Source organism: Mytilus trossulus, chromosome 10, assembly GCF_036588685.1.
Source record: "Mytilus trossulus isolate FHL-02 chromosome 10, PNRI_Mtr1.1.1.hap1, whole genome shotgun sequence".
In the NCBI taxonomy this organism is placed as follows: Eukaryota; Metazoa; Mollusca; class Bivalvia; order Mytilida; family Mytilidae; genus Mytilus; species Mytilus trossulus.
Window position 1 is genome coordinate 73,669,321 of NC_086382.1, and position 14,799 is coordinate 73,684,119.

Below are 14,799 nucleotides of genomic sequence, written 5' to 3' on the forward strand. Positions count from 1 at the left end.
TTTTAACATCTAATTGTATATTATCCATGTTATCCGACAAAAAACAACAAACATATGACTTTGTTGTGCCCTACTCCTCCCCAAAATGCACAAACACAAAATGATGTAACAAGAGGGTATGTTGTTATGAAAGTTATGCACAATTGCTTGAATGCATTTCAGTGAAGAGTTATTATGTCCCATTTTATTGGATTTTGACAATGTTTGTGAACTAAACATAATTTAGAGTTTCTGTATAAAATATTATTTCCTGTATCTTCTTTTTTTTTCATATATCTTTTGGTTTTCAATTCTAGTGTTTATATTTCATAGCTGAATTTTGTGATCTGCTTGGATTTTTATTCATTTATTGTATTTAATCGGCAAACCCGGAATTATCCTTATCCGTTCCCAGAATCTGATCCGGTTTTATTTACATTTCCGGTTGTGCCAATGAAGGCAGCCATTGTTGTTTTTGATAGTCAGATATGTTTTTACCTGGATTTACACATTACTGGTTGGCCATTTTCGGCATAAAGCTAGCGGTTGAACAAAATAAAAATCGCTGTGATGAATAATACAGATGAAAATAATTTGAGATCGTTTGGCAATTTTGCTAGAATGTTAGAAAAATCCATGAAAGAAAAACACCGGACATTCGGACCGGAATTCAACAAAATTTTACCAGACCGATCCATTATTAACCGGATTTGTCCGACGTATTTCATGTAGTCTGGTTCAACCCCAGAACCCTCCCCCCTGGATATCTGCCACTGTTTAGTCACTTGAGATTTGAATATCTTAAGCCACTTTGCTGTGGTGGTACATGTATCTGGTGGCAGTTTACTGTCTTCTTCTTAGGCAGAGTTCTTGGTGTTGTTTTCGGAGAAATTGATAATTCAGTATCATCTTAGAAAGACTTATGGTGTTGTGATGTATGTTGTATGTGTTAGATTTATAGTCAGTCGAAAGGCGTTTAGCTAAAGAAGTGTTCTCTAGCTCAGTTTGTTTAAATGCTGCCTTGTAGCACATGAATTAAGATCCAGTGTAGACAAAGATGATTTTGAAAGATTCGGGTTACATTTAGTGCCCAACTAAAAAATCCACAGTGGTAAGAGAGGAATTCTAGCTAGGGTATCACTATGATGGCTCTTGAGGAGGGGGAAGGGTGACACATACCTGCCAACTTTTCAAAATGCCCATGGGGGTTTTACATAAAAGATGTTTCTTAAAGTCATACAAAACCTTCAAGGGACCTTTACATATATTATAATGTGGTTTTATGGCTTCTTCATGCTTTAACAAGCTCATAGACAATGTTTAATTAATTGTTTTCTTTAAAATAGTTGATAAAATTGCTCTTACAAAATTTCCATTTGGGAGCCTCCATGGGGGAAATCCCCCGCAAATAGTGACAGTTGGTGGGTATGGTGGAATCCGGGTCCGTCCGCCCTGATTCAGGTTCGCCCTAGTTTCTGTTCGCCCTAATACCGGTTCGCCCGGGGTCCGTTCGCGCTGATTTTATTTTTTAGTACATGTATAAAGTGTTGCGTTGTGTGCATATAATTAAATGTGTTGAAGTCAGTCTTCAATTTGGCTGAATATTAACGATGTATCATATGATCATGTTGTTTATAGCTAGCTGCTACTAGGACTAGGCTATAAGTTTCTGTACATTCACTATTATTTGAATTACGATTAGTAAAACAAATACCAAAACCACATTCACACTGCTTTACAATTAGTGTTTTTCCCATCCAAGCTGACTATTTTATTTGAGAAAAATGTTATTTTCCTTATTAATCCATCAAAGACAATTTATATAACAATTTATCAGTGATATCAAAGATTTCAAATGATACCTTATCAGCAATCAAAATCCTATCAACAGTAATTAAAGTCATTAAAAGTAATTTCAAAAAATAAAGTGTAACAATGCAGCCAAGAATTTTATTTAATTAATATAAATTTGGCAAATATTCTGTATTTAACTTTTAATAGATATACATGTACATGAATTTCAATATATATAAAAATATATTTCGTTTATTAATGTAACATATACATATCATAAACGAATATAGGGCGAACGAACTATCAGGGCGAACAAACTCAGTGCGAACGAACCTAGGGCAGTCAGGGGTACTACTCATACAAGTGTATTTTATTTACTTGAACAAGTAAAAAAAAATATACACATATAAGTAAATTTGTAGGATACTTATACAAGTGATTTTTTTTTACTTGTATAGGTAAAAAAAAATTGGCTGAGTTATGTCCCTTCGGCATTCAGATTTTTTTACTTGTATAGGTAAAAAAATCAACCTTTCTTCTTTTCTTAAATTTTGAATATTTCTTTGCTCTAATAGAATTTTAGATTGTGTACCCCTTGCAGATGTCTTTACTAATCATTTAAGTGTAATTTCATGGACAATGAAAGTCCCATTTGTCAGTTATCTTCTAAACACTGCTCATTTACAAGCCCCAAAGGAGCAATTTTTTAAGGCCTTGCGCAAATATACAAGATCTTTGCTCAATCAGTTTCTTTGATGAATTAATGAGATGAAACATTGAACTTTAATGAAAAAATTTGAGCAAACCTGGGAAAAATCATTAAAGGCATGATTTTACACCTCAAAACTTGAGGATTTTTGTTGGATTGTAAGAAAAATTTACTTATACAAGTAAATTTTTCAGAAAATTAAGGGGAGATTATTCAAACATTATTTATTTACTTATATATGTATATTTTTTTTCACTTCTTCAAGTAAATAAAATACACTTGTACAAGTAGTACCCCTGACTGTAGGGCGAACATGTAATCAGGGCGAACGATCCCGATACCGGTATGGTGACAGGATTTTTTCCTTTACTTTATGTGGTACATGAAGATACTATGTCAACCGTAAGCAATCAAGCTGAGGAAGTACTTTTGTTATCTCAGATAGTTCATTTGCTGTTTTTTTTGTGTTTTCTTGTTACGAAACATAATGATTTATTATCTCCAACACGATTTTTGAGTTTGTGTCGTACAGGTAAGGGACTGCAGATAAATATGTACCTTTCTGAAATGTTGTCATTCTGTTTATAGGTTGCATGTGTCTATTTTTCATGAAACATGGACCGATGGAAGGAAAAAATCGGAATATAAAATTTGTAGGAAGTTGATAAAATATAACAGTTTTAAAGTCAAAATCGGTAAATCCGGGTTTCAGTTACCAGTTTCCTGTATGTTCCTCCATTAATTTTGGAGCACTACCCATACATGTAGGAAGCAACTTTATAAACTGACTGAATATTGTGTTTGGACTCAGTGTGCACGTAAAGTGAGAGGTTTAACAACACCCTTTGATTCTGTCTCTTTTAAAAATACTGGCAAATACTTGAACAAACTGGGAAAATAAACAATCTATCACTCCTTCATTATGTCAAATTTTACTGAACTTATGCACATTGTCCTGGCATTTCCGCAGCGAGACAACCACTCCAAATTTGTAACTTTTAACTTAAAAAAGAAAAAAAAAAGTAGTTCTGTAAATGTCAAATGTCCTCTTCTGGGGGTTGACGATTCATGATCACCTGCCGCTACGGCGTGCCTCGTCAGTTGTGCACTATGCCCATGTTTGTTACTATTTTATATCATAGTTTTCATGTTTAACGAATTGAAATTTTGCTATGTTTATTAAAAACATAGCAATTATTTTGGAAAGTATGATTCCACCTGCAGAGATAAAAAATAGACTGAGTTTTCCATCTGCATCAGGCCAGTATTACGTATTATTTATAAAGCTTACACACTAAGAACAGTTCCTAAAAATGTCTTTTTGCTCCAATATATCTATATATAACGGTTATACTTATACTGATGCTGTTCATTCACTGAGTTTTATAATTTTTTTAGGAAACCGAAGCTGTCTATCGCTTTTTTTATATTATGAACGAAAAATTAAACTGATGTCAAGCTGGGAACAGTATATATATATGTTCCTTTGTCAAGTTTTATTAATTGAAACAGTTTTTATGATATTTTTCTTAACAGAGCAAATTGCCATGTCTTCTTGTACTGTTTTTAACGTTGGAATCTTCTTTCAAGTACAGCCACAAATATCAGAAGATAGGTAGAGTCATGATATTAAATCAGTAGGTATTTGCATCAATTTCAGACAATTCTTTGCCAGTAGAACCTGACAATGCATTATTGTAAAGAAAACACATGTAAAGACCGTAAGCTAATATTTTACAAAGAACATTTCTTTTGAGAGGATGTCTTTTGACAAATCTAACTTCAAGTATTATGATAACTTATATCGGATGCTTACACATCATTGCTGTTGAAGATTTTTTTTGCATGCAATGCATGCTTAAAAAAAAGCAGCTTTAATTGGACTCGAAAGGTAAGAGAACTTCAAGCCTTGAATAGGAAAACTATGCGAACTATTTTTCTACAAAATTTATTAGTGACAATCGAATAAATTATAAGTTATTATTAACTCCATAATCGACACATTGTTGTTATTAAGCTACTGCATGAAACTTAGACATGTTAAATGCGGATACTGCCTCTTGAAAAACGATTTTTTGGGGGGAAGGGGGAGAGGGTAGCGGCCATCAAAACTAGGCAACATGCTAAATCTGCATCTGAAACAGGTTCAACCACACGACAGTGTGTGCGTTTACCTAATTAGAAAATTTTGACCATGTGTAGTAAGATCTCTACAGATAGTTTTCTTCAATAGCTTCCTATTTTATTCATATGATCGAAAGTGAACATTAGGTAAAAGATGATAAATCATTATTAAAGACTTGCACAATGGGAATAATTGCATAGTTCTGGGACATATGATCAGGAATAAATTATTAATCCGCGATCGGAAGTTCTATCAAGAAAACAGAGAACCAATAACAAGGCCAGAACATGCTTTGCATAGGGATAATATTACAATTATACCTTTATAGATAACTTTTTTAATAACCAAAGTAAACATTATCCAATTACATTATAAACATTGGCTCCTGGACTATGGAAACCCAAGATAACTTTAAGCGGGTTGAAAACATACCCCAAATGAGGGATATCTCTTAAATGAGGGACTGTCCATTTCGAACATTTGTTCCCAACTTGCATTGTTCAGTGCATCAACAGTGCATCAATACAATGCTAAAATTAGTTCATATCAAGCCTCCAATTGATAGTTATACAAAAGTAACAAAAGTGTTTTTAATTCGCATTAACAATTGCAAAATTGTACTCGGTTTAAAGAGCTTTACTAAGCGGATGTTTATTGTTCATATGTGTCGAAGCTATATATAATGATCTATAATGTACTTACTTAAATGCAGAATCATGTGTATCAGGTTAAACGTCCATCACCAGCTTCTTGATAGTAAGTTTTACTTTTACGACAATGAAGTAGGATTTCAAATTTTCAAAGTACATTGTAGATACAATGGATGAGCCTTGATTCGCTACAAAGACACCACGAACCCTTGAGGTGAGAGGTATATTTTAACGATCCAACACGTATCCATTGTGTCTATTATTTAAATTATTGTTGAGAGGTTTTTAAAAAAATACGGTTCTTTGATAATTAGGCCTTATTGTCAGTGAGTTCAAATAACCATATTATTATTTTGAATGATTCCGTAATAAAAAAAACAACCACACACCATGTATTATATAGTAGTATACCGTTGGTGGATTTGAATATTTTGAAATAATATTTTCATGTACTTCATTATAGTTTATACTGTACCGAAGTTTCATATCAATGTTTATGAATCTCAAATACAAATAAGCAGTGGCTATTCGTCCGGCTAGCCGGACAGATAAGTCAAAAATGTCTATTCATCCGGCAAGTCGGACAAATAGCATTTTTACCGTTTTTCGCTATTTGTCCGGCCAGAAATATAATGATGAAGATATAACGTTTTGAAGGTTTTATCATCGTTTTATGAAAAAAAAACTCATTCTTAAAAAAACAATAAAAAAACAAAGCAAACTATATCGGGTCCTTTTATAGCTGACTATGCGGTATGGGCTTTGCTCATTGTTGAAGGCCGTACGGTGACCTATAGTTATTAATGTTTGTGTCATTTTGGTCTTTTGTGGATAGTTGTCTCATTGGCAATCATACCACATCTTCTTTTTTATGTCATTTGATTCAGATTTATTTTATTCTAACATTCTAAAGGAATTTGGGTATTGGGGGAAGGGCAATACTAATTTTCTCTTTTGTTGTTATGCCTATGAATTTCCTGTAAGGTAAATAGTAGGGCCAATCATTATTGGCTTCATCTATGGATCCAGATTATCCCGAATTTATTGTTTCTGTGAGGTTTAATTAAAGTAAGGTCCTCCTATGATTATGCACGATTCTTCATTTAAATTGTTCGGCGATTTCTAATTCATAGGAGCACGTGTGAGCTGTACCCAAAAGTAAGATTGTGTTTTCGATAAGATTTTTTTTAGAAATATATGTATATTAGAACAGAAAAAAGGTGGGATATCCCAACCCTGGTGTCTTATTCCCAGTCCAGGAATATCAGTATGTTCAAAGATCTCCGTTGTAGTATAACTTGAAAATAATGCATTTAAGCAAGTTTGATAAAGTATTGTTTCCGAATGCGTTTTGCCTCCATAAGGTTAATACCAGTGGGGGTAAATCATCAATTTCACTTTGAATTCAAGCTTATTCCTCTGACAGCTAACATGTATACTCTATTGCTCTGGAATCACTCCTATAGACATTACTTTTGTATAAAGAAATCACATTCTCTTTGGGTTTCTCTATGACATCCTTAAATATAACATAAGATGACGGCAAGTTTTTAGATTAATTGCGTTAGAGAAATGAAGTCAGTAAGTTAGAAAGTTCAAACAAAATCAAATAAAGTACCCAAAAAGAAAAGAGTAGTGTATATATAACCCCGTGAACTTGCGGCATGAGTCCGTGAAGTTCGGCACGGGTTACATTAAAGTCTGTAGGTCTATAATCGACACTATGGCTGCTTTAAACGCAAGTCCGTATAAAATATATACAAATTTATTAACACAAGTTTACAGTTCGAAAGCTAGGGGAAGACTGCCCCAGCAACAGTTTACAAAACCTAAATTAATTCTTTAATCCCAGGTTAAGGATCTTAAAACATTATAAAAGGTTCTTATAAAATATAGATATAGTTGTCCAATGTTATGCAATAATAATAGGATTATTGTCCTCCGGCTGAACTTAGTAAAATAGCGATAATTGCTTCTTTTGAAGTTGAGTGTAAGTTTAGCACTTTTGACAGCCATTGGACTAAGTTGTAAAATAGTAAATCTATAATCTCTTTGGGTATTTGAAATAAGAAACATTATATTTAAGAATAAAGAAACATTTAAAACAAGAAATATTCAACTAGAAACTAAAACGAGAAATATTCAATTTAAAACGAAAGTTCATATAAATAATTAAAACGAGAGTTCATATATAGATATTCAAAACGAGAGTTCATATAAGTATTCAATTCAAAACGAGAGTTCATATAAATATTCAATACAAAACGAGAGTTGAAGCACTTTGCAAATTATAGTAAAAGTTCCTGAAGTCACTTTTCTTCCGGTTATATATACTTTGGCGAGTCCGATTCAATGGCAGATTTAGGAAACGTTGATTATAGAAAAAGAAGCCTGTTATAAAGTTTAAAGTATCCCGTTTTTGTATTTAGTATGTTGTACTTTAAAGTATCCCGTTTTTGTATTTAGTATGTTGTACTTTAAAGTATCCCGTTTTTGTATTTAGTATGTTGTACTTTAAAGTATCCCGTTTTTGTATTTAGTATGTTGTACTTTAAAGTATCCCATTTTTGTATTTAGTATGTTGTACTTTAAAGTATCCCGTTTTTGTATTTAGTATGTTGTACTTTAAAGTATCCCGTTTTTGTATTTAGTATGTTGTACTTTAAAGTATCCCATTTTTGTATTTAGTATGTTGTACTTTAAAGTATCCCATTTTTGTATTTAGTATGTTGTACTTTAAAGTATCCCGTTTTTGTATTTAGTATGTTGTACTTTAAAGTATCCCATTTTTGTATTTAGTATGTTGTACTTTAAAGTATCCCATTTTTGTATTTAGTATGTTGTACTTTAAAGTATCCCGTTTTTGTATTTAGTATGTTGTACTTTAAAGTATCCCATTTTTGTATTTAGTATGTTGTACTTTAAAGTATCCCGTTTTTGTATTTAGTATGTTGTACTTTAAAGTATCCCGGTTTTTTTTTATTTGGTACAACGTATTTGGTATGTTGTACTTTAAAGTATCCCGTGTTTGTATTTGGTATGTTGTACTTTAAAGTATCTCTTTTTTATATTTGGTATATTGTACAATAAAGTATCCCGTTTTTTTTGTATTTGGTATGTTGTACTTTTGAGCTTGAAGCAAAATCAAACGACACATTAGGAACAAAATTGTTATTTAATAGATAAGAATGTACTGGTCAACCATATCTTCTATCATTCTGCGATTTCCTTTCAGAGATTAAAGTAACAGGTATCCAGTATGCTATGTTCTTTTCTAAATTTTATTTAAGGGCATACGATACAGTTTTGATCCCGTATTTACATTTTGATAGAAATTTCCACAAGAACTTTTTTTTTTACCTAATTAAATTAAATATACAATAAAAAATATGCCTTCATGTTCTACTTTTGAGTAAAATGATGTCGAAATTTGTATATTTGCTCAAAATTCGGATTTTTGTGGTCGTCTTTTCTTTTTCAAAAGAAAGACATAACTTTTTTGTTTTAAAAGATAAACACAAAATGTTTTTTGTTGAACAATTTGTAATTTCTGTATTTTAAAAGTACCCTAAAAAAGTATAAATTTTTCATTCAGAAATTACTCATATTTATCAAATGTTCATGAATGTAGAAAAAACATCACTTATTGCTGTATATTAATATCAAATTAAAAAAAATGCACTAGTTACGTTTTCATGAAAATTGGCATACAAAATCTTCTCGCGTAATCAAACTCGTTTCAAATTAAATCAGTTTGAATGATAAAAACCATTCGAAAACTGAATCTTTTCCGGATAAGTCATAATTTGACGTCGCGAAAATAACAATTTAAGTCAGCAACGTCATTACATCCCCTGTAACTGTATCGTATACCCTTATCAACACGAATTGATCTTATCAGAAACGACTGAGTATCAAAAGGTACATATGAATTTGAAAGAGAAGACATAGAAACTTTTTCAAACTTAAAAAGGGCAAACATCAAAATAGGTATATAGGAACAACCATTTTTTTTGTTCAAGATTCGAACATTTTCATTCTTCTTTGAAACGCTCAAACAGTCTTTCAAGTGTGGCTTTAAGGGCATACGATACGAATTTGTCTCCGATATTGCAAAGCTTATTTTTTTGGTCCAGGATTTACTATACTTCAGATTCTTTTGGTTTTATAAGCTCTTCAACATTTGTAGCCATTAGATTTTTAAATATTTTGGCTTCGAGCATCATGCACTAACGGGACACTAATTGTCAAATTATGAATCTGTTGTCGCGAATTTGGCACCCATAAGGTTATTCTAAAAAAAAGACAACACAACATTGTTATGTTTGTTTAATTTACAGCTTGCACGGACATGGTCCTTCACACTGGATTGTTGCTTGTCCATGTTGTCTGTAATTATAAAATTAAATAATTTGAACTGCAAATTGATAAATACAGCTCCATACATATATATGATTAATTGCTATATTCCTCCTAAATCATTTTGTGTAATATTAAGAACTATTTTCAATGCGTTACCATTTTAAAAGATTATAATTTAAGAAACTGCAGAAACTTCTTTACATTTGAATACCAAGTGGTTTTTCTTCGAAGGACTCAATACACAAACAACTTGATGTCACTCAGGGTAACATCTTGACAAATAAGAGGCAACATTAACGTACCGATATCCATATCTCGTCACAAAACCATCTGAAGAATGCAAATTAAGGTATCAAATGAAAATAAGTCTTAAAAAAATCTTACCCACACGCAGCAAAACATTTGTTGATGAAAGTTTCTCCATGTGAGGCACATACAGGGTGCATTCCTGCCGACGAACACTTGTGACAGTCGTATCCACAAGGACATTTATGGTTGCAGCTTATTCCAACGTTCCTAGAATAAACAAAAATGACAATTAATTTCCAATGCCAAACCGATATGTAACTAAACAAAAACAAGTGTCACTGATTTAATGCAATGAATGCAGTTTATTATGGCAACAAAGTGAGAGGTTAAGCGCTATAAAACCAAGTTTAATCCACCATTTTCTAAATTTGAAAATGCCGGTACCTAGTCAGGAATATGACAGTTCTTGTCCATTCGTTTGATGTGTTTTGTCGTTTGATTTTGCCATGAGATAATGGACTTTCCGATTGGATTTTCCTCTGAGTTCAGTAATTTTTGTGATTTTACTTATTACTTTTTAATCTTTAATTACGATTTAAAGTGTTGTTTTATGCATTGACGAAAAACGCACACCTTCGTCATTATAAAACAGACGTACTGTACATTCTTAAACAAGAATATCACTGTCATACCATGAAACAACACACAATTGAAAATTGTTTTATATCACAAAGCGTTTCAGAAACTTAAAGTTTGTCGCGTGGCATTATTTTTACTTTCCTCATGTCCTGTGTATAGGAAAAACATTACTGCGTGTACTGTATACTATAGTGAAACCGTATGACAGTATACATATGCATGTAGAGGAAGCGAGGCTTTCCTTGTCAACTTATATTTAATGAATAATATGAAGAAGCTTAGCGTTTTTACTAATTACCACAGTGACTGTTTTATATTTTAAAAAAATAATTCATTCTTACTGCTGTTTTGACCTATGAGCAAGGTATCGTTGAGATGATATGACTTTACGCAAAAGATGTCTAAAACGTGTAAAATATGTGTATATTGTGTAAAAATGCCTTTCCCTGATCACAAATTACTGCCTACGACATTTCCCCAATACATACATGCTTTTAATATTAACATCTAAGTCGTCCTAAAATGAGACTATCTAACATGTCTAACATCAAAATTAAGCTAAAGATAGGCGCATGACTTTGATGCATTTGGCACAATTTATTAGGAATTTTTGGTGCCCAATGCTCTTCAACTTTATACTTATTTGGCTTTTTTTACTATTTTGATCTGAGCGTCACTGCTGAGTCTTATCTAGAAGAAACGCGCGTCTCGTGTATCAAATTATAAACCTGGTACCTTTGATAACTATCAGAAAAATTAATACAAATGTTTCTGAATCCGATGTTTCATGAGTTACTTTATTGTTCTTGTCCATAATTAGAAATAACCCAAAGTTATTGGTTGAATTAAATTATTTAGTAGTTATCTTTATATCTACACTTTTACTATTCAAAACAAACTTTTAAAAAGGCATACGTACGCACAACCTGCAAGGCAGCTATTCAAATAGGATTTTCCATTTTCCCCACAGACAGGTTTATAATCCTTGGTACAGGTACACGACTTTGGACATGGGCACTTACTTTTACACTGGACTTTCTTTCCCCTTAAATATAAAACAAAAGTTTGTTGTTGTTGCATTGCTGAATTCCTATAACTCCATAGCTACCATATTGAACCAATAAGCGCTTGTTGTTAAAAGAGCAATGAAGTCTTCACCTTCCTTTTTTTCTTGATCATTTATCACTATGCATGTTTTTCAGAAGAACAAAAACTTTAGGATACACAAACATTATACTATATTAACAGATGAAAGAAGTAAATTTATAAAAAAATTAAAGAAAAACCCATATAAAAACGAACAATTAATATATAAAAGCATGCAACCAGTTCCCACAAAATAAATAATAAACATAAATTATTGTCAAACTGTTAAAAAGGTCTCGACAAATAAAACGTAAATTCGATGTTTTACGAGTATGAAGTTCAGCGTGTGTACAACTTTGCAATAGGTATTCTGTAATCGATTTGGGTCGGTTGAAATCTTTTTTATATGATTCAATCTGGATTCACAACAGAATTTGTTGAACTTTATAGTAAAAAAAAAAGAAACATCCACATAAATTAACCTCAGTACTATCTGTTTCTTAAATAAACGAATGAGAAAAACTGTCACATTTGTAGACATTAAATACCTCGAGGTCTATTTTCAAACATATTAATATGGGGAAGAACCATGAGGAATTACTTTTTCTGAATTTATTTTCTGTAATCGTTTATTTTTACTCTGACAAACAGTTTATATAGCATAGCTATAATTCCTTATGAATCCATGCGAGTCAAACGATTTAAGCTTTCAAATGTATTCCAAATGTTACCGAGATGTTAAGATTAGATCCGATATAAAATGAATTACAATCCCTTTTTTAATAAATTGTCATGGAATCATAGTGATCAACTGTTATTCTATTTTTATTTCCCTTATGCAATGCTGATCTATGTAAAAACAGACAATGCAAAAGCAGGAACAGAAAAACGTCAAATAACAAAAATACCAGAATCTTCAGAAAATTCAAAACAGAAAGTCTTTGATCAAATGCCAAAATCAATAGCTCCATCACATCGAACAATTACTCGACATATGGGTCAATAATGCCACAAGGCTTAAGGTATAGACTAACCCTAATGAGAGTTTACTTTGAAAAAGAGTATAGTGTTAATGTTCTTCAGGAAACAACTATATTATAACTGTTGCCCTTAGTCAGTTTGGCAAATACTTCATACATGTTCAGGTGCAGGGGCGCATCCAGCAATTTTAAAAATGTGGGCTCCCAACCCAAGATAAAAGAGGGTTCCAAATATACATGTGTATGTCCCTATTCAAATGCATTGATCGTACAAACAAAACTCCCCTGGATTCCCCACTGAGGTGATACAAATTAGGATACCATGGGGTTATGACGTCTACTATATGACGGTATAAAACCATTGTAGATATGACCTCTACCATGTGTATGGTATTTAAAATATTTAAACTCATTATTACATGTATTTCTATATGTGTGTTAGTGAAATCAAGATAATGGAATATACTTACTGACATTCTGCAAAACATGAATTTATATAAGTAAAGTGGTCTGTTCCACAAACTTGTTGCATTCCTTCAGAAAGGCAGTCGTGACATGTATGATGACACGGGCATGTGCCATGGCATGCTACTAATACATGTCTAAAATAAAATGAATTAGATATTCTATAAATTACAAGTTGAATATGTTGAAGTGAACATACAATTTATAACATTAAAGTCAAACAATCCTTATTCAAGGCATTTGGTTGATATAAATATTCTAAAACATCGTTACTAGAATTCACTCTTCCTCTGGACAAACACTACTTAACGACAAGTTGTGATGAATTTCTAGTAACCCGGACCGAACCTGATCCGAATTACTCGGGTTATTTGATTCGTGATTTATTTGTGGTCAGAAAAAAATATGAAGTATTGTCAATTTTCCACTGAAAGAGATAGTTTATCTCAGATTATTTACTACAAGTCAGGATTATGTAAATAGTTTGTTCAATGACAATGGTAAGTACAATCAAGCTCAATCATGTATTATTGTTACACATGTGAACCCAACATTTAGAGATTTTTGAAATATATTATATGAATTCAGAAAAAAAGCAAGTAGTAGCAACAATTTTTACTTCTTATTTAATCTCATTTGAATTCTGACATTGCATATTCTATGTTTTTACTTGCAGTCAGTTTATGATAAATGAACTAACTTGCAGTCGGCTTGACATTTGTTGCCATAGGTGTTGCCATCAATTCCACACACAGGTTTATGTTCTTTCGTACAGATGCAGTTAGAGTAACTCTTACACGGACAGCTCCCTTGACATGCGACAGACACCTTCCTACAAAACAAAGTACAATACTAAATACAGAACTACAAAATAAAAAAAACCACAATAGAAACACATTTGCACTAGTAATATTCTAGGAAGTGAACTCGGAAGTCAATAGTGAAAATATCCCAAAAGAAACCAACAAATTCGTAATATATTAAAAATAATAAAACGTGTCATAAAATATAATATCTGAATGCTATTCGAAAATAACAGATTGAACGACGATACGTTGTGTAACGATACTTTCTCAACTCTCAACAGTTAAATCTAAAATATCGAAATTCATTCTGAACCTACATACTACGTCTAGTTAAGCAATATCGTGTCCTGCTTGGTGCAAATGAGATATACATGACGGAGATGAGGAATCCATTGCAATGTTTAGATAATCATAGAGAAATTAAACTGACAGAATCTAACCCATTGAATCGGTATGAAACAAGTATGAAACTAACATTAAGCAAAATATATATTTCGGTACGATATATGACTCGTGATTGATTTACTTTGATTTGGTATGTATATCAATGAGACAACTGTCCATCGTACAACCATTCAAACAAATGCCAAGGATGGACATGCTTTAGAAATGCGCAAAAATGGTCCCGGTAAAAATGCTACAGTGATAAATTTTGAAGAAAAAAGTCAACGTTAGACTTAACTGAATAAATTAAGTTATCGACATTAAACCAAAGATACTTATAACAGACAGATGCCAACAGCATATCTGGATTATTGTGTGAAATTATTTCATCTACTAAGCCAAAATCCTGGTGAAACAGCTTAAGGTTGATGTACCCATCTGTAGTCATTTTTGTACGAATTTTGCAAACTTCAATTGTATCAAAACTACAGATATAATGAATAATAGAGATAGGCCATTTTGTACATATTCCAAGGGGAAACTTGATGCAAAGCATTAGTTTTTATCAAAA

At 32.1% G+C, this 14,799-nt stretch overlaps 2 protein-coding genes across 3 annotated transcripts in view; both read right to left on the minus strand.

The window, feature by feature from the left end:
• LOC134688533 (zinc finger protein 23-like) overlaps nt 1-5,451 on the minus strand; it is a 31,209-nt gene extending 25,758 nt beyond the window's left edge. The window contains exon 1 of one of the 2 annotated variants that reach the window (XM_063549317.1): nt 5,310-5,451. The gene's annotated coding sequence lies outside the window, so the exon portion shown is untranslated. Of the gene's footprint in view, nt 1-3,040; nt 3,154-5,309 lie in introns of those variants that run through there. The other variant, XM_063549318.1, reaches the window with a different exon arrangement.
• A 4,122-nt stretch (nt 5,452-9,573) lies between these two features.
• Nucleotides 9,574-14,676, minus strand: LOC134688151 (serine protease inhibitor dipetalogastin-like). The gene is made up of 6 exons (XM_063548624.1): nt 14,663-14,676; nt 13,739-13,870; nt 13,044-13,175; nt 11,427-11,552; nt 10,004-10,135; nt 9,574-9,646 (listed from the first exon to the last, which is right to left on the minus strand). The coding sequence occupies exons 1-6, from the start codon at nt 14,674-14,676 to the stop codon at nt 9,592-9,594; spliced, it is 591 nt and encodes a 196-aa protein (XP_063404694.1). The 3' UTR covers nt 9,574-9,591.
• Between the last annotated feature and the right edge of the window lie 123 nt (nt 14,677-14,799).